We start from the raw sequence: 20,182 nt of genomic DNA, 5'->3' as shown, positions 1-20,182 counted from the left end.
TGAACCAGAAGGTCCAGAAGGCTGTGAATGCTGAGAGCTGCCACTCTGGGTTGCGTCCTGCCTCCTTTCTGGGACATGGTCCATCAGGCTTTGTTAACACTTACACGAGCTCCCACTCTTTATTATAAAGTGGATTGTGCATAGCAGTTCTTTAAATGGATTTTCTCACATAATTCTACAACTGTCCCTAAGAGGTTGTCATTACTATTATTCCCACCTCTACTGAGGAAGAAACGGGGGCACGAAGAGGTCAAGTGATTTGCTCAAGGTCACCCAGCTATTAAGTAGCAGAGCCAAGCTCAGCTGATGTGGCTCAGTGGTTGAGCATTGGCCTATGAACCAGGAGGTTATGGTTCAATTCCTAGTCAGGGCACATTTCCCAGTTGCGGACTTGACCCCCAGTAGGGGGTGTGCAGGAGGCAGCCATTCAGTGATTCTCTCTCATCATTAATGTTTCTATCTCTCCCTCTCCCTTCCTCTCTGAAATCAATTTATACTAATAATAGAGGAATATACAAATTGGCCGGGATGCTGTCACGTAACAACCAATCAGGACGGGGGTGGGGCCGTGGCAGAGAGCTCTCAGCACGCCTGCACCGGGAGTCCAAAGGGTGTGGAGAGGAAGGGAGAGCAGATAGGCAGTTAGGGGGATCAGGCCAGGTGGGGAGAGCAGATAGGCAGTTAGGGCGATCATGCAAGGAGGGGAGAGCAGATAGGCAGTTAGGGCGATCAGGCGAGGAAGGGAGAGCAAATAGGTGGTTAGGGTGATCAGGCCAGGGGAGGAGAGAAGATAGGCAGTTAGAGCGATCAGGCCAGGAAGGGATAGCAGGTAGGCGGTTAGGGGGATCTGGCTGGCAGCAGAGAGCAGATAGGCAGTTAGGGGGATCAGACCAGCAGGGGGAAGTAGTTAGGCAGTTAGGGCAATCAGGCCAGGAGGGGGAGAGCAGTTAGGGAGATCAGGCCAGCAGGGGAGAGCAGTTAGGGCCATCAGGCAGGCAGGCAGGCAGAAGAGCGGTTAGGAGCGGATTGCAAGAGGGATCCCAGATTAGAGTGGGTGCAGGCCGGGCTGAGGGACCCTTCCCCCCACCTCCCATGCATGAATTTCATGCACCGGGCCTCCAGTAAAAATATATTTTTAAAAAGTAGCAGAGCCAGGATTCAGCTCAGTTGGAGTGGCCTCAGAGCCACTCTGACTTGCTGCTCCTCACTGCTCCCTTCATTGTATATATTAGTGCTACTCATCACTGGACACCAGGGATATAAGAAACACAGCCCCAGTCTTCAGAGTCTAGAGCAGGGGTGGGCAAACTTTTTGACTCGAGGGCCACAATGGGTTCTTAAACTGGACCGGAGGGCCGGAACAAAAGCATGGATGGTGTGTTTGTGTGAACTAATATAAATTCAAAGTAAACATCATTACATAAAAGGGTACGGTCTTTTTTTTGTTTTGTTTTATTCATTTCAAACGGGCCGGATCCGGCCCACGGGCCGTAGTTTGCCCACGGCTGGTCTAGAGGGTGAGGTGGGAAAAGGCAGCACCAAGGAGGGACTGTGGCTGGAGCCAGAGTGAGGGAGGCTACATAGGAAGTGATGAGTCGAGGGGCTGGAGGAACCAGATCTCGGGGGCCTTGGAGCCCAGCGAGGCCCTTGGCCCTGTTAGCAGATTTCTGACACCATGCTCTGCTGGCTTAGCGCAGACAGTACTGATCCACAGGAGAGAATGGGAGAAACTCAACGGTGAGGCATATGGCAGAGGAAGGGTTGCCTGGGCTTTGGGATTCCTGCTACCTTGTAAGCCACTCTCTCTCTATCTAGAAAGCAACATGTGCCCGCCTTGCCAAAGTTGTGAGGACTCAGTGAGAGGCAGAAACACTGGAAGCCAGTGGCAGTTCCTGATGACAGGGGTTTGCTTCTTCTCGTTGCCCTTCACAGCTCACTTAGCTGCAAGTTCCTGGGGCTGTGCTGCCCACCTCCCTTGCCCCAGATGTGTTGCATAGTCCTAACTAATAACTGAAGCATGGACAGAACCTCTGGGAACATCTGGGCTTCCCTAGGACCTTTGGTCAGCCTTTGTCTATCTGACAAGTTTATAAAAGCAAATCCAGGGCCCATGGATTTAGAGCCAGGGAGAAGGTTGATATTAAAATAGGGTTGGCCACCTGCTAGCACAGCCATCCACCTAAGAGAAGCTTCCCTTGTTGACTTCAAGAATCAATTTCTTTATGTTTTTAGTCTACGTATAGTTGGCATATACAATATTATATTAGTTTCAGGTGGACAGTATAGTGAAGAATCAGTTTCTGAAGGGGAGATTCCACCACTCACCTCAGTCCAGTTCCTGTTGTAAGGTAGCTATTTGGAACCCTCCAGAAGCTTAGCTTCTCAGCCCGTTTCAGACACGAGAGCACAGCGGTGTGCTTTGAATTTGAACTTAAGGAAGTGTATGGTTTAGCAAGCAATTGAGGGCTTATGTGGTTTGTTTCAAGTTCTTTGCTTGTATCCAAAGAACATTCCATTTCATCTTTTGGATTCAAAGGCTTTTTTTTTTTCCTACTAACTAGACTTTTCTAACTCTAGGAGGCTGAGCCTTTCAGAAATTCCACCCTTTAGTTTCTTTAGGGACTTGTGAGAGAAGTTCAACAACCGGACTAGTAAATCATTGCTAACTTGTAAACTGTTCCTTCATACATTCATCAAAGAACCACCAGATTCCTGTGCCAAATGCTGGGGACCAGGGAAAATGTCGCTGCCTTCTGAACCTCCCATGAAATTGGGAGAGGTAAAGTTTATTAGCAAGTAAACGAATGACAAGTGTGTTGTCCCTCTGCAGGAAAGGGGGCTGGCAGTACTTTAGATATATAGAGATGTATCGTAGGAGGAAGGCTCCTCCGCCAAGGTTGAGACCTGAGCTGAAACTGAAGAGCGAGAAAGAGGCAGCCATGCAAAGACTTAAAGGAGGCACTTTCCAGATGAAGGCAACAGTGAGTGCAAAGTTCCTGCTGGGACAGAACACAGCGTGCTCAAGGAGCGGGGTAACTGGAGCAGAGTGAGTGAAGGGTCAGGAGGCGGGGAGGAGTCACGAGAGGAGGGGTGCTGGGACTCGCAGGCCATGGAGAGACACCTGGCAATAAAGTCATATTTTCCCTCATGCATTTTGCAAATTACACTATTTATTCTTTCATTTGACATCTTTATTAAGCATTTTCTAAGTGCTAGGTACTCTGAGATGTAAGACTAGACAGTGAACAAATAATATAAGAAAGATCAAAATAGCAAGAATGTCATTTAGTCATGACAGCTTAAAAGGGAAATTCATGTTGAAATGAGGGTCACAAGAACTACTGGGGTCTGATGAGAACATGAAAGCAGAACCTCAGACTCGGGCTGGACTTCCCCCTGTGCAGGGATATTTGAGAGAAAGCTCGCCAGTCAATCCCAACTCTAGCTGTGTGACCTCGAGCAAGTTACTTAACCTCTCTGTGCTTGAACTTCCTTGTGTGTCCTGCCTATCAGCTCTTGCTCAAAGTAGATGAGAGAGTGACTGTGAGGTGAACAGAGCCCAGTGCCTAGCAGGCAGTAAGTACTTAGGAAATGTTGGCTGAACATTGGTGGAGCATTCCAACGTCTTAGGTGGGAAAGAAATAGTCTTTATTGATCTAAATCTACCGAAGTTTAATGCTAAGGAAAAGAGGTTGGGAGAGAATTTTTTGGTGGATATCAAACTCTGAATGTAAGCCACTAGCCATCTTTATGTTAGTAATCTTGGAAACCATTATGAAATAAATTATTTGCATAAAGTTTTATTTGTCCCTGCATTCTATTTCCCCGTTCTCATGTAAAACCACAAACAATTTTTGTTTATCGCTACTGGCCTTGAGGAAATAGGATATTTTGCTTTACTCCTTGGATATGTATTATGCATTAAAATAAAGTACAGTAGCAGCTCATAAAGTTTCAAAAGTAGAGCGAAAAATTTCCCATGATTTCATCACCCTAAACAATCAACACTTAGACATTTTTTTGTCTCCTCCCTATCTTTGCAAACACATCTTAACATGCTTTCAGGGAGAGTGTGCCATGACCTTGCTTTTATCCTCACACCCCTTTCTCTTTCCTTTGTAGAGCAAGAAGTTTGTCATGTGGTAATACAACTTTAATAAGTCTGCTTTCTTACTGGTGCATAAAAGTCTATCTGGTGGCTTCTGCCATAATTTACTTAGGCATTTTCCTGTTGGTAGATATTTTGGTTGCTTGCAGTATTACATTATTTTCAACTGAACTGTAATGAGCAGCTTCACAGTGTTTTCTTTCTTTTGGCTTATTTCTTTAGGATAAGTTCCCAGAAGTGGAATTTCTGGTTCAAAGGGTATGAATATTTTTGTGTGTGTGACTCTCTACATATTGCCAGATTGCTTTCCCAATGGGCTGTGCCCACTTTAAACGGCTTCAGCACTCTTAAAAATGACTGACTTTCACAGCCACGTCCACTGTCTTGGTGGGCTGCTAACCTGAGTGACTGTCGCCTAAACTCAGCAGCTTGCAAATGCAGCAAGGGAAGCAGGGGAAGGGCTCCAGCAGAACCTTTGATCCAGGACCAGCCCCAGGGCTCAGTGTGTCACCTGCACTTTGTCATTGCATGTTTGTAGTGGCCCCATGATCTCAGGGGTGGTGCGTCCCCATTTCCAGAGCTTGAGCCTGGGCTTGGGGAAATCATGCTACTTGCCTGACCCCAGGTTGAGTCGAGGTTTGTCTGACTGAACCCATCCTTCTGCCCCACTCACTGAACTCATCCCAGGACTCTCCTTGCCAGAATTTGCTCCCCATGCATTGAAGCAAACTGGAGGAGTTCTTTATATCTGAGTTTAGTCAGTTGTCACTTTCCCAAATTTAGTCTGCTCTTCCAGAGTCAGTCTTCCTGGCATTCTGTGGCAGCACCTCAAAGAATAATTCTTTTTTAGTATTATTTTTAAATTTGCATGTGTATTTAACAAAGTAAAGTACTTAGTAAAAGCTTAAAGCTGGATCCCAAGCTTAAATCTATTAAAGACAATGTGGTTGGAAGAACGTAGACTTTGGGAGTCTGATTGTTAATTGAGTCACCTTGAGGAGGCTGCCTAACATCTCTGGGCTGTAGTTTCCTATCTGTACAATGAGAAACAAGCAGATCCTTAAAAGGCTAGAATGAGATGACAGTATAGTGCCCTCCTTTACCTGGCAGGCAGTGGGTAGCAGAGGGCATGGGTATTGTTTTAGGGGGTGGTGGGATGAATTTGATGTCTTCTCCTGGTGTCTTAACTTTTGTGAATTCATGGGAGTTGTGTTGCTGGTCAAGTGCCTGCCAGACCCAGTAGTCCCAATGGGAACCCAGCTTTCCCCCAAGTGGAGCACTGGGCCTTGTGGGAACCTGCCCCCTCTCACGTTCGTGGGCGTGGGCTTCTCATGCATTCTTCCTGCTCTTAGCAGGTGAGGCAGGAACCAGGAAAAATATTATTGTGGGTTCTACTTTATATATGCTTCATATTTTTATTATATTATTATTATTTTGTATTCCTGGAACTATCTTCCATCTGTTGCTTGAAGAGCAAAAGCAGATGTTTTACCAAAAAGGTCCACATTAGGGGCCAAGTTTCAAACTCCTTTTACACTGGAAGGCTCTGGTTTTCAGAGTGATGGATGTAAGCTGCACACATTTGTCTTTCCTCATCCCCGTCCAGGGTCCTCTTGATTTCTCTGCCTTCAGAGCCCCAAGAGGAATGGGTTGTTGGCAGTGAAATGAAGCATCCACATAACTCAGACCTGACCGCCATGGGCCTTTTTCTTTCTTTTTCCCTCATCTCAAGGCCGTGACTCCCTATTTTCTCAAACTGCCACATAGGTTAGGTGCCCACCCGCATCTTGGGCTTTCTGCACTTGGGCTGCCGTGAGCATTGGAACGTCTTCTCCTCATGTGCTTGGTTAAGTGACACAGGTGTCACACATTCCTGGGTTCAGCCCCAGCTCAGCCACTCAGCAGCTGCGTAAACTTAGATTTCTCTGCCCCTCCACGATGTTTCTTCCTGAATAAAATCTTTACATTGCAGGCAAGTACCCACATTGCCTGGCACACAATAGGAGCATTATGAATAAAAGCTGTTTTGATTTTTTTTAAATGAAAGTATACCTCTTCTTACTGTTGCAGATGTCTTTATGAAGATTGTAGTTTAAAAACTCAGATCAGTACTAATGCCACCACCATCACCATCTATAATAATAAAAGCATAATATGCTAATTAGACTGGACGTCCTTCCGAACGACCTTCCGGACGAAGCAGGGCTGCGAGGGAAGCCCAGGTCCTGGGTGCCTGCCAGCAGCTGGAGGGAAACCTGGGTCCCGGGTGCCAGAGGGAAGCCGGTGCCGGCAAGAGGGGGAAGGAAGGCCTACTCTTGCACAAATTTTGTGCATCGGGCTTCTAAGTTATAATATAAAAGCTTATTTTTCTCTAGGGCTCATGGTTGACAGTAGGTCCAGGAAGTAGGATTATTCTAGTTTTCTACATTAGATTAAGTGATTGGCCCAAGGTCTCCTGCTGGTTCCAGGCCAAGGCAGGATTAGTGTTAGGCCTGCTGTGGGGCATCTTTACTGCCTGGATTATGAGGAGTCCTGGTTTTGGGAGACACCTTGTCATGTAAAGGGCAGCCTCTTCTCTCAGTAGGCCAAGCCTGTAGTCCTCAGAACTGTAAACAAGAAGACCCAAAAGTGGGCTGGAATTCATTTTCGTGTGGCTCACCAGTGGCGACAGTGGTTTGTCCCATGCCCGCCCCTGTGCCCAGCTGGCGAGTGACTGGAGTAAAGGATAGCTGCCCTTTTACAGAACACATGCTGGCTGCTTCCTGCCCATCCCCCAGCTTTATCTCAGAACCTTTTAGCAGCCCGGCGAGGTGGGGACTACCATCCCCATTTCACAGATGAGGACATTGAAACTCACGGAGTTCAGAGGCCTTACCCAGTGTGGCACAGCTGGGAGTCCAACACAGATCTCATATGCCTGACTCCAGAGCTGTTTACCTGTGGCCATCAGCTAAAGTCAGGGACAGTGGTCTGGAGGAGGCCTCTCCTATGGGCTGCCCTTCTGCTTCCTGGCCTCCGGTTGGTGGGCAAGTCAGCCCCAACTTAAGACTCAAGGGGAGCAAGCAGGCCCGGGGTGAAGGCTGCTTTCTGCACAAACCTCTCTGGCTTTTGGGGCCTGGGCTTCTGCTGTTTTCCTGCTCTCTGGACATGCCTAATGACCACACAGGATTCTTCCAGACGCCTCTTCCAGGGGCCAAGAATCCCAGCGCTAATGGAGCTGCCTCTGCCCCCAGAGAGCTGGCAGGGGAGGCTCAGGGCACTAACATCACTGAACACCTGCCAGGTGCCAGGTGTGCTGCCCCGTCAGTAACATACCCTGGTGGAAGGCCCAGAGACCAAGGCTCCAAGGTGAAGGGGCTCATCCAGGGCGGGGCAGGGTTTTAATGGGGTCTCGCTGGCTCTGAGCCCCACAAGCATCGCCTTTCTTCTGCCGCCCCTGCCCCTACATTCAGTCAGTGGGATCTTGAAATACTTTCACTCATGATTTGGATTTCCAAATTTCGTGCTGGTTTAGTTGAAAGAGGCCTGGTTCTAGCCCTCCCTAGATGTGTGCCCAGGCAGATCATGTCACCTCCTTGGGTGTCATCAAGGTCACATGACACGAGGCTAAATGTCCTGGCAAATGACAGGTGTCAGTTGAGGGAAAGTGGCCCACGCCTGAACCCGTGGATATGGATAACTGAAAGAGGCTGTGCCCTTTGCAGTTTTTTGGTTTTTGTCTTGCCCTGAAAGCACCAGAGCCATGATACTGGGAGTGGGGGAGAGGCAGACTTTGTTTTATTTGTTTTCAATCAAATGTCAGTGTGAGTTCTCCATGCGAAGCATTTCACCAAAATGACTGCAATCTCACCTTTCTCTGTCTCTGCACTGTCCATTCAGGCCATCCGGGTGTTCTTCATGCTCCGTTCGCTGTCACTGCAACTGCGAGGGGAGCCAGAGACCCAGTTGCCACTGACTCGGGAGGAAGATCTGATTAAAACCGATGACGTCCTAGATCTCAGTGAGTTGGCCTCTGAGTCACAGCAGGGGGGACACTGTGGTGCTGACTCACACGTCACTGGAAGGGTCGGTGTGTGACCTGCGTTTTGTACTGGGGTTGATCTGTGACCTTGGTAATAGAGTGTGCATGTCCCATAAAACTTTTGAAGACGGGGACCCAGATTCTAAGCACTTTGATTCTGGGCTTGCGGTTCTGCTCTCTGGAGACCAGGCGGAGCTGTGCAGGTGGTTTAGTAAAAGATCTGTGCCAGGGCTTTGGGGATCCTCAAGCTCCAGGATCTCCGTCCTCCATGCAATCATAGCAGCATCAGTTTGATTGATTTTGTCTATTAAGGGTTTTCTGTATGAATCCAACGATTAAAGGGTTCTGCTGCTTGAAAAAAAAAAAGGGCTTTCAAAAATGCAAATCACAGCCTGACCCGGTGACTCAGTTGATTGTAGCATCAGCCCGTACACCAAAAGGTTACGGTTCAATTTCTGGTCAGGGCACATACCTGGTTTGCAGGTTCAATCCCCAGTTGGGGCGTGCATATGGGAGGCAACCAATCAATGTTTCTTTCTCTCTCTCCTACCCCCCACACCCCCAAACATATCCTTGGGTGAAGATTAAAAAACAAAAGGAAGCATATCACCAGTATTTAGGTAGACATGAATAAAAGCTTTGGAGGCCAGAAAACTGTGCTCAACCTGAATCCTTGGACTATTTATTTAATACACTGCAGCATGAGGCTGAGATTTAAAGGAGACAAAAGGTATAAAGCCTGATCATTTTACCATAACCCTCCTCATGTGTCTACATAGCTCTCTCTTTCCTCGATTTGCTAGGGAGCAGACAAGATGGTTTTCTGATTCTTAAAGGCATTGTAGTATATTAGGACTCTTTAATTATAATGGACAGAAAACCTAACATAGGCTTGCTTAAGGAAAAAGCAAGGGGAATTGGCTGGTGTCACTAGAAAGTCCAGGATTAGCTGCCTTCGGGGATGGCTGGATCTAGGTGCTCAAGCAGTATCATCAGGAAGCTACTACCCTGCATCTCTCGGCTCTGCTTTCCTCTGTTCTGGATTCATCCTCAGGAGGGCTCTCACCAAGTGAGACCAGTGGCCATCAGCAGCTCCAAGATCTGTTGAAGCAGCTAAGCAGCCCTGACAGAAACAGAGCTACTCTTTCCCTTTTATAGAAGTCCAGGGCAGTGCTCTCATTGGCCCAGCGTGGGTCATATGACCATCCCTGAACCAGTCAATGGTCAGAGGAATTCAACTCAGTGATTGGCTAGGCTGGATCATATGCCCGGAGCTGGAAGTGGAGCCTGTTCCTTTTGAGCCCCATCACTTGAGAGAGGAAGGAAAGAACCTTCATGGGAAACTTGTAAAGAAGAAATGGAACATGAGCAAGCAGGAACAGCAAATGCCATTCTTTGTTGTGTAGTATGAGGAGAGGGGTCCTTGTTTTAAATCAGCTTTATGAAATATAATTTACAGCCAATAAAATTCACCAAGTTTAGTGTATAATTGAATTAATTTTGACAAAACGATTCAATTGTGTGACCAGCGATCATGATATAGCCCACTGAGGGTTGGCTTTCAAGCCAAATACTCCTGCCCTTGAGCAAATGACTGAAACCCTTACAGTATCTGTTTTCTCGCCTGGAAAATGGAGATGACCTTCTTTATATTTGGGGCTGTTTTGACACTTGAGTGAAATGTAACTTGAGCCCTGGCTGGTGGACTCAGTGGTTAGAGTGTCAACCCTCACACTGAAGGGTCTTGGGTTCGATTCCCAGTCAAGGGCACATACCTGTATTGCTCTCTCACATCGATGTTTCTTTCTCCCCCTCACTTCCACTTTCTCTGAAAAGCAATGAAAAAAAATATCCTCTGATGAGGATTAAAAAAAAAAAAAATGTTACTTGACCAAATGTGTCTAGCATATAACTATTCTCAGGAAATTGTTGTCAGAATCACTCGTGAATTAAATGAGGTGAAGCATACGAAGAGCAGAGTACGTGGTTATTATGCGTTTACCTGGCTGTCTAGCTTCTTTTTATGCCTCTTCATGTTCTTTTCTTTTTTTTCTTGGAAGAACAAAGAAGCTATGTTCCCTCTGTGCTCTATGCCCATCTCCTTTGGCTTTTCGTTTTTGAGAAATAGCCATAGTGGGTTCTGTAAGGGTTTAAATTGATCAAGTTTTCTAGAGAACTACAAACCAATCTTTTTCTGATTTGATTCAAAGAAAGAAAGGGAAACAGCTGGCTTTAAAGGGGGCTACTGTATTCTATTTGAAAATGGAATTAAATTTTATGCTGGGAACTCACATTTCCTCCCTCTCCCGCCAAGAATGGCCTGCTGAAATAAAGGTTAAAAGTATTTCACTTATCAATTTTAATTGATTATATTGCTAGTTGAGGTCACTTAACTGAGCCTTTTTGGGGAGTTGGCCATTAAGAAAGTAATGGCTGTCTATCTTTACCCAGTCAGGTTGCAAATTATGTCTTTGTTAAAGAGGATGCCATCCAGAAAATATTAGGAATTACGGATTTTGCAAGTACATGGCATAGAATAAGCTCTACACGTGTTGTTGACCTGTGTTGGTGTGTGTGTGTGTGTGTGTGTGTGTGTGTGTGTGTGTGTATGATTTTTTTAAATGCTAGAATGGCCAGAAGAATTCAACTCAGTGATTGGCTAGGCTGGGGTCATATGCCCGGAGCTGGAAGTGGAGCCTATTCCTTTTGAGCCCCATCTCATCTTCCACTGGGGGGAAATTAGCATGCTTTGCGTTTCACAAGATGTCCTCTGTTTGTACAAAATGAAGGAAGCATCATAATGTAGGCGGAAGCATTTGTATATGGTAAATGATTGGAAGCTGGACACACTTCTTATGAGCTTAGTGTTTTGTTTCCCTAACAACAACAACAAAAAAGGAAGCTGAGTCAGGGAGAAAATTTAGGGTTGGTCAACTTTTATCTAAGGTGATATGGTCTGACACACTTAAAGAAATGCTTGCTCTGCACAGCAGGAAGAGGTGACAGAAGAGTGTATTTACTAAGCTTGTCACACTTTGATAAGAAACCACAGTTCAAGAGTACTCAGGAGCCATCTCACATGCCTGCTGACCAGCAGCAGGCCTCTAGGCCAAGTACGGCAGGTGAGCTCTGGTGGGGTGACTTCTGACAAGGATCATCAAAGAAGCATCAACCTGTTATCAGTCCTCCAGAAGGAAGCAAACTGTCCTTAAAGCCTGTCTTGTTTTCATTGTAGAGAGTGGTGGGGGCAGAGGTCACAAACTGGCTGCCAAGGAGGGAGGGAGGGAGGGAAATAGGGAGAGAGGGAGGAGAATGGAAGGAAAGGAGAAAGAGAGAAAAGGAAGAAATCAGAATACAATCAGGTGCATGAAGCACAAGGCATGGCTACAACTATGTAAAAGTCAAGTGCCCATGTGGATAAGGCTGGGAAGGAAAGAAGAAAGAAGGGAAAGGGAAGAGAAAATAGACTAGATAAAGTAGATTAGGTTTCTTTAGAAAGATCAACATGAATCTCCATAAGCCCAGTCTTCAGCTTTAACAGTTATTACCCTTTTGCACAGTACAGTCTCATTGTATCTGCCCCACCATTTCTCAAATTATAATATGTCCCCTGACAGTGTATAAAAGCTAATGGAAGACATCATATTATTGCTTCTATAAATACTTCTAATAGATAGGGACTTTGGTTAATCTTAATTGAATTGGTTGCCATCATGGCAAATTGTGAGCTTCTCTAGCCTCTCTGCTCATCTGGATGGAGTCAGACCTGGGGCCTGTGCTCGCCTGTGTTCTGCCACCCTGGCCCCATTGACACTTGATTTTGCAGTCTCTGGTATAGTTGGAAGTAATCAGCTTTGTGATCTTGCTCGGGGTGTTCATGCTTGTGAGGCCCAGTGGCCTTGCCTTTAAGATGTTTCTAAAAGACTTTGCAAAGGCTGTTGAAGATCAAATGAGAACATGCACATAAAGCACACAGCACTGTGCTTGGCACATAGTAGGTGCTCAGTGAACGAGAGCTGGCTGTCGTCCCTGTTGTAGCTGCTAAGTATCAAGATGTAATTCATACTGTGGGGCACCAAGGGGCGGGCCTTTTCCGCTTTAACAATGTTTTAGGAACGTATCCTGAAATATTCAAACCAGTACATCACCTGTATGATGGCAGTGTTTTGGGGGCAAGAAAGGCAGTTCTGGCTGCTTGGGCTGAGATGAAGAGAGCTGCACCCCCTGTCCAGGCAAGGCACACTGCACATTCACCAGTAGGCCTACTGACCAGCAGTCCTGGTAGTGCTCTGAGGACAAGCAGGCTTCAAGGAGAAGCCAGGTTCCTGCCTGGATTGGCATTGGAGCCTTTCGAAGGAGTCTTGCCTGTTTCCAGATAACAGAGGCAATCATGGTAGAGGAAGTTCCCCCATTACCTAGACATCCTAGGGAGATACAGGCAACCAGGCATCCTCAGGAACCATCTGGTTTCCTTCCCAGCCTTATCCACATGGCACTTGACTTTTACATGTTGTAGCCATGCCTTATGCTGCATGCACCTGATTGTATTCTGATTTTTTAAACCCATTTATGAAATCCATTCACTGAAATCCATCCATTTGTTCAATTACATTGAGTGCCTGTTGTATGCCAGGCACAGTGCTGGGAGCTGGGATGTGATAGTGAGCTAAAGCCAGACTTGGTCTCTGCTCTTATGATACTTCTAGTTTGATGGGGGAGAGGGGAGCTGAGAGAGGAGTAGGTGTGAAGGAAGTAAATGCACGACCTTTCAGATGGTTCTGTGGAGGTCATGAACAGGGTCCTGTGCTAGGGAGTAGCTAGGAGGAAAGACCTGGTAAGCTGATTAAGGAGGACCTCCCCAGAGAGGTGCTGTATAGGAGGGACCAGAAGATTCTATGAGAAAATGCAAGAATGAGGCCCACCAGTTAGAGGTGATGGCGAGGTGAGGCTGGAAGATGGGACAAAGCTTGGTGTGTCCAAAGATCCTAAAGGAGGCTGTTGTGTCTGGCAGGTAAGGAGCAAGGGGAGGAAGACCTAAGAAGAGCCAAATCTCAATTCTAGTGTAGAGGGAAGCCAACAGCCGTAGCCGGTTTGGTTCAGTGGATAGTGTTGGCCTGCAGACTGAAGGGTCCCAGGTTCAATTCCAATCAAGGGCACGTATCTCGGTTGCAGGCTCAATCCCCAGCCCTGCCCTATCTGGTTTGGCTCAATAGATAGAGCGTCGGCCTTCGACTGAAGAGCCCTGCGTTCGATTCTTGTCAAGGTCACATGCCCGGGTTGTGGGCTTGATCCCCAGTAGGGGGCATGCAGGAGGCAGCCAATCAGTGATTCTCTCTCATCATTGATGTTTCAATCTCTCTCTCCCTCTCCCTTCCTCTCTCTGAAATCAATACAAATATATATATTTTTAAATCCCCGGCCCTGGTTGGGGTACGTGAGGGAGGCAACCAATCGATGTCTCTCTTTCACACCAATGTTTCTCTCTCTGTCTCTCCCTGTCCCTTCCACTCTCTAAAACTCAATGGAAAACAACAAACAAACAAAATTAGAGGGAAGCCATCAGAGGGTTCCTGGAGGGACATGTGTCCTGCAAGTGCACTTCTAGAACTGTAACCGCCAGGTCAGGCAGTCCCAGCAGGGGCCTGTGAACCATGCCAGGGCTAGAGAGGCCCCAGAGCATAGGGTTATGAGCATGAACTTGGGAGCCAGACTGTGTCCAGGATGAAATCCCAGCTTTGCCTTTGCCACTTGCCAGTGTGTGACCTTTGACCAGTAACTTAATCTCTTGATGCTTCAGTTTTCTCATCTGTAAAATGGGAGTTGTTGGGAGGAATAAATGAGTTAATATTGGTGAAGTGCCTAGAACACTGCCTGGCACAGTTGCAGGGAGGCCATTTAGGAGGCTGTGGCAGGTTCCCACGGGCTGATGACAGTGGAAAGGGGAAGGGGGACACAGTTTGGGGGCAGCATTTTGTGACTAATCCACCATGGGGATGCTGGAGAGTTAGCTCGACTCTGGGTTCTGAGCTTGGGAGCAATTAGACAGCAAAGGGTGAGGGGATGGTGATTCCATAATCTGAGGCCCAGCCCTGGGGAAAGAGAATGTTCCAAACAGAAGATGAGGGGTGAGTTGGTGGCCAGATGAAAGGTGCCAGAAGGTGGCTCGGCCACGATGTCTAGGGAGTGAGTTGGAAACCTTTTCTTGTTCGCCTCAGAAGCTGTTTTCCACGTTATTTCATAGATTTCAGATTTACTGTGTTTAGTAACTTGTGTAACATTCCACTCATGTAACCATTCCAAAGCTGTTGGCACTTCCACTTCTGCTTTGTAACCAAGAGGGCTGTTCCTCAAAGGCCTTGCAGCAGCTTGTTAGAATCCTAGGTCCAGCGGTCTGTGAGAAAGCCCAGCCCTCCAGGCTGATGTGCACAGATAAGCAGGTCTTTGAACTCTAGATCTGATTCCTCACCAGACTGGACACATTTGCCAGGGCTGCGGGCCTAGAGAATATCTAGCATAGTATGGAAGTGGTTCGGAGACCTTGGGACTTCACAGCCCAGGGAAATGCCCAAACAAAAATAAAACCCAACAAACCTCTGGGGATGGGATTGCCAACTTTTTATTTCACCAAGTAGTCATATTCAGAAAAAAAGCATTTATGCATTATCATTTCCTAAAAGAAAGGACAGGACATCATTTCAGAATGAGGGAAAGCCTTTCCAAGAAACAGCAGTGGGACTAACTGTAGGCCCATGTACTGTGCTTTAATGGGTGTCTTAAAAAAATCTCAAGTGCAGATCAATGACAAAAGCAAAAGCCAATGTCTGTTTTTTCTGATCCAGTTTCTTCTGGGGGAGGCGAGCACTGATCACAGCATCACACAGACCAAAGTCAGATGCCACTGTGCTAAGTTCTGTAGGATCAGGTAACGGGAATGACCTGCCCAGAGGTCAGAGAGACCCATCTAAGGGCTGGGTGTGGATGTGGGTGCGAGGAGGGGACTTTGCAAAAGCAAAGGTCCTGGGGCTAATGGGGAGGTCAGGAAGATGAGAAATAGCAGTGTGGCCAAAGGGCAGGCAGGAGATAAATAAAACGGGTGCAGTAAGGTTAAGGAGATCGCAAAGTGTGCAGGCCTTGTAGATCAAGCATGTCAAACTCACGGCCCATGGGCTGCATGCTGCCCACAACGAATATTTTTGTGGCCCAGCCAATATAATGGTATGTAAGAAGCATTTCAATAAAAATTTTGTGACTTAATTTTTACAATATCCTGTTATACATAATTACTAATAACGAACTGCAGCGTTCGCTAATGACTGATTACTATAATCTTGTTGCATTCATTTCCCTTGTGCCTTATGCGCAGGCGCACCATTTCTTTCCACTAATACTAGCAGCCGATTGCCACATAATTAGTCTTAGACTGACTTGTTTGGTGTGCGCAACAGGAAATATTTAACTTTCGGAGAACAAGGAAAATAGGTTTATTTGTGTTACGCTTATTAATTTGTGCAGTTACTCAGTGTCTGGTAAGTTAATGTTCAGGAAATAATATTAATTTTTATTAAAATGTTCTATTATTTTGTGTTAATGATGACTCATTTATTTCAGCCCTTTGTATTCAGCATGTCTCTATCCAAATAAACCTACGTTTCTATGAAAATTGAAGCTTTTGTTTTTTCGTGGCCCACATAAACTTAAACCTTGTTTATTTGGCCCATGTTAGCCTTTGAGTTTGACATGCTTATTGTAGATGTATCAAAGATTCGATTTTATCCTAAATACAGTGAGAGGAGTTTTTAACCGGTGACATGATCAGATTTGCACCTCAGAGAGCCCCTCGGGCCTCAGTGTGAAGAGAAGATTTATGGACCTGGTGGGAGCAAATAGTTACAGCAGAGAGCTCCCTTGGGATGCCAAGCATGCAAGAACCATCTTATAGAAGTGTCCAAAAGGTGGTGCCCATGTGTTTCTCACATACCTGTAGCGAATTGTTCTTGGGCGCTGCTGTGTTCTGCTCTATGGCCTAGTGCAGGGACTGTATTTCAGGGAAGCCCATCCTGTTTGATCTAGCTTGTTCCCTGGAACCCAAGCCATCATGCCTTTGAAGCTAATTATTAACAATAGTAACACTATTTTAGTTGTGCTTGTCCCTTGGCAAGGCAGGCTGCTATGGACCTTCCATCTGCTCTCCTTCTGGCTGTTTCTAGCCCAGACCTGCCTCTTTAAGAAGAAGCTGAAGGTATGGTGGAACCTTGGGTCCCAGAAAAATACAGACTTAAGAGAGGACAGATCTGGCATCTGATCGTAGCTCTGCCTCTTCCGTGCTGTGTGACCTTGGACAAGTTGATTAGCCCCTCTGAGCCTCGGTTCCCTCATTGACAAAATGAGAGCAGCAATGCCCATCTTTGCAGGATTATTGTAAGGCAGAACAATAAGCTGTGTATAGCGGTTGCAAACTACTGGCCCTCAGGCAGATAGGCCCACAGTTGTAGGCTGATGGAGCACTTTCCATTAAATTTTATTTTAAATGTTGCCAACATTTTTAAATCAGGATATTTTATTGTACAAACATAGCTATCTATCACTTTGAAAATTGGACAGTCTGTCCATGGAGCCTCCACACCCACAGGCAGCAGTTGGCTGCCTCTCTTCCTGGGCATGCATGCGCCCTTCTCACCGTCTCACTCTGTCTCCAGCCATGAGCCTCCACTTAACCCCAGACCTGAGGACCCAACTGCCTGCTCAGCACCTCATGTTTACCATGAACCCAGTGGAACTTGATCTTCCCCACAAACCTGCCTCCCACAGCCTTTCCATCTCCCAGTTGGTGGAACTCCATCCTGAGGCTCATACTTGACTCCCTTCTTTCTCTCAAACTGGACTTCGAGTTGGTCAGGATACCTATTTGGCTCTCCCTTCCAAATACTAGTATATCCAGGTTCTGACCATCTCTTCCAACCCCAGCCCTGCACACCTGGTTTTGCTACCAACATCACTTACCTGGTTTGTTAGAATAGCCTGTTAGCCAGTCACTGGCTTCTGCCTTGTCCCCTATAGTTAATTCTCGATACAGTGTCCAATGTTATCCTCTTAAAATATGTCAGATCATGTCCTGCTTGTACTCAAAGTAGCCTCCAGTCATTCCGACTAAAAGCAGAGACCTTTCTAGCGACTTACAAGGCTTAGCGCCATCTGGCACCACCTGGCTTTTCTCTGCTTCCTCGCTGTTCTTCAGACACACCAGGTATGTTCCCACCTCAGAGCCTTTGCTCTGCCTGTGCCCACCTGCAAACTGCTGCTTCTGCAGAACAAGTGCAGCTGGGGACTCTTACTAGGCTTATAGAAGCCCCGTGTGGCAGCCATACTCCAAATTCTCCCTCCCCGTTTGAATTCTGGACCAAGTTCCTTTCTTTATTATTCTTTCGTTTGTTGACAAATATGACTGTGAATGTCATGAATGACTCTGCAGTATTCCCCCATTTCCCCAGTTCCTATCTCCCTTGGTGCTTTGTCCCGGTGCCCTTGCAGGCCAGAGCTCTTAGACCAAGTGGAAGTCCCTGGTTGTGTATCATCTGGCTGCCTAGAGATTTGTTTCCAGCAAGAGTGTTATGAAGCTCCCCAAGCCAGTTATGTGGTTTGAGTGTAAGTCCCTGAAAATGTGAGCTCATTGATTTTCTTTTCTTGTGGTCCTATCTGTCAGTTCTCTCTGTTGCCTTCTTTTGCTGATGTTCCAGTCATTGTCATGTGCCTCATCCTGGCGAAAATTAGAAAATAGCCTATAAATAATGCAGACTGTGAAAGACATGTCCAGAATGTGGAACATTCTAGAAGACAACTGACTGGAACTTTTTATAAGTGTGGATGTCATGGAAGATCAAAAATATAGGGAGGGCTGGGGTGCTGTCCTAGATGATTGAAATGAAAAGAGACATGACAGCTGTCCACTTGGATTGGGTCTTGGATTGAGGGTTGTGTCTTTAAAGGACATTTTTTTTTTTAAATTGGAGAAATTTTACATATCGCTGTGATTAGATAGTAAAATTGAGGTAGGTCTTATACTTCTTGGGTGTAATACTGATGTTGTGGTTCTGTGAGAGATGTCATTATTCCTAGGAAATGTGGACTGAAGTGTTTAGGGGTAAAATGTCATGCTGCCTACAGCTTTGGAATGATTCACAAAATAAAAATGTGTGAGTGTGTGGGTATACTAGTAGTGAGAGAGGATGCAAATGCAGCTAACTATTAATTATGAATCTAGGTAAAGGGCATATATGTGTTTACTGTACTATTCTTTAAACTTTTCTGGAAGTTTGAAAGTTTTCAAAGTAAAAGCCAAAGGAGTAGCAAGAGGGAAATCAACATTCGAAAATCAACATTCTTGAAAATCGAACATTGAATTAATGAGGAATGTAATGTTTAAGAACTAGGGCCCTGGATTCAGAAAAACCTGGGTTTGAATCCCAGCTGTGTGACCTTGAGCAAATTAGTTAACCTCTCTGAGCTTTTTTCCTCATCTGTGAAGTGGGGGTGATTGTGCTCACTTCAGGGTTATTCTGTAGATTGAAGGAGAGAATCCATCAAAAATGCTCAGTAGCATGGGGGAACATCTGTAATAGTGTGAACAACAACAACAAAAAGAAAATTGCAAAGAAAATTTAGAATTAAAAAAAAAAAAAGCTCAGCAGCGTCTTCCATGTGCAGAGCTTTCCTAGTAAAAACAGTCATCAGCATTCATCATCTGGGACTACACATCCGGCATTAAACTCTTTTCTTATTAGACTCCTTTCCCGGTAGGAGTCTGACAAAGCCAAGCCTCCTCTTCTGTCCATGGGATGCATTGAAACGTGGAGGAGGTCACACAGGCTTGTTAACTAGATGGTCAGTTTCTTGGAAAGATGACTTTTAGGAAAGTGGGTGCTGGCTGACTGGAGAAGAACTGAAACCTCAGGGAAGGCATGATTCAGGCCCAGATGGTTCCTCGGGGGCAGTTTAGTTCAAGTGTTCAGGCATGGAGCCCCTAAGAAGTGGTTTGTGTAGTGCTGGCGCTGAAGTGGGCCAATGTTGTTAACATGAAACCCTTGAAGCCCACTCTCCAGGCAAGTGTGGTTTTGTGGCTCTTCGGCCTACACTTTCCCGCTGTGTTTTGTCTTTAAAAGTAATGCAGTCCAGTGGATAGAGCATCAGCCCGCTCACTGAAGGGCTCGTGCAGGAGGCAACCAATCGATGTGTCTCTCTCACATTGATGTTTCTCACTCTCTTCCCCCTGCCTCCCATCTTCCCTTCCACTCCCTAAAATTAATGGAAAAAATATCCGTGGGTGAGGATTAACAACAACAAAAGTAATGCGGTCTACACTGGGTCTCCTCACATGTAGACATGTGACAGAGCACCATGGTGGGCACCCCACCTGCCTGTCACCTGACCGGCCAACTTGGAACCACTCCTGAACCCGCTTTAATCCACATCCAGGAAGTCACCAGGCATTCCACCTCTGCAGCTCTGTCCCCACACCACCCCAGGCTCCCCATGTCCAGTGTCTCCCTTGTGGGGTTCCCGCCCATGGCCTTGCCCCACTGGTCCATCTACCCTGCTGCCTGTGTCTAAAAGACACAGTTATCCTACCATCACTCTCCTGCTGTAAACTTTCAGAACTGCCACACTTAGCCTTGTTCCTCCTCTCCTGCCTTCCATCTCACTGTATCTGAACCCACCTGGCTGTGATGCTGCCTACATGCTCTTGGACCCAGCCTGCCTGCCACTTCTCGCCTGTAGCCCTTTGCCCAGGCTGTCCCCTTTGCCTGGCTTGCCCTCCCAGACCTCATTCCCAACCTCCTCCCTCCTCACTGCAGAATTAATTAGGTAACCCCCCTCCTCCTCTTCTCTCCCCAAGCACCTCACACATGCACTGGCCCCTTTGTTTTCTAGCCCTAGTGCCGGGCACAGGGCCTGGCACATAGTACGCATTCAAAGAGGGCTCGTTGGATTGAACTGACTAAAGCTTTAGCCGTCACTTTACTCAAACACTTAAGGCATTTTCATTAACACAAAAATTA

The 20,182-nt window shown here is 46.4% G+C and overlaps 1 protein-coding gene across 3 annotated transcripts in view; it reads left to right on the top strand.

The window, feature by feature from the left end:
- CLEC16A (C-type lectin domain containing 16A) overlaps positions 1–20,182 on the top strand; it is a 227,042-nt gene that overhangs the window by 100,489 nt on the left and 106,371 nt on the right. For all 3 annotated transcript variants that reach the window (XM_070412976.1, XM_070412975.1, XM_070412977.1), the window contains exon 18: positions 7,988–8,108. In XM_070412976.1, coding sequence (XP_070269077.1) covers positions 7,988–8,108 — 121 coding nt within the window. The remainder of the gene's footprint in view (positions 1–7,987; positions 8,109–20,182) is intronic.

This window comes from Myotis yumanensis, unplaced genomic scaffold, assembly GCF_028538775.1.
Source record: "Myotis yumanensis isolate MYYU_CA2020_CCGP unplaced genomic scaffold, mMyoYum1.0.hap1 SCAF_4, whole genome shotgun sequence".
NCBI classification, from domain to species: Eukaryota; Metazoa; Chordata; class Mammalia; order Chiroptera; family Vespertilionidae; genus Myotis; species Myotis yumanensis.
The sequence above is the reverse complement of the archived record's forward strand: the minus strand, read 5'-3'. Positions and strand labels throughout refer to the sequence as shown.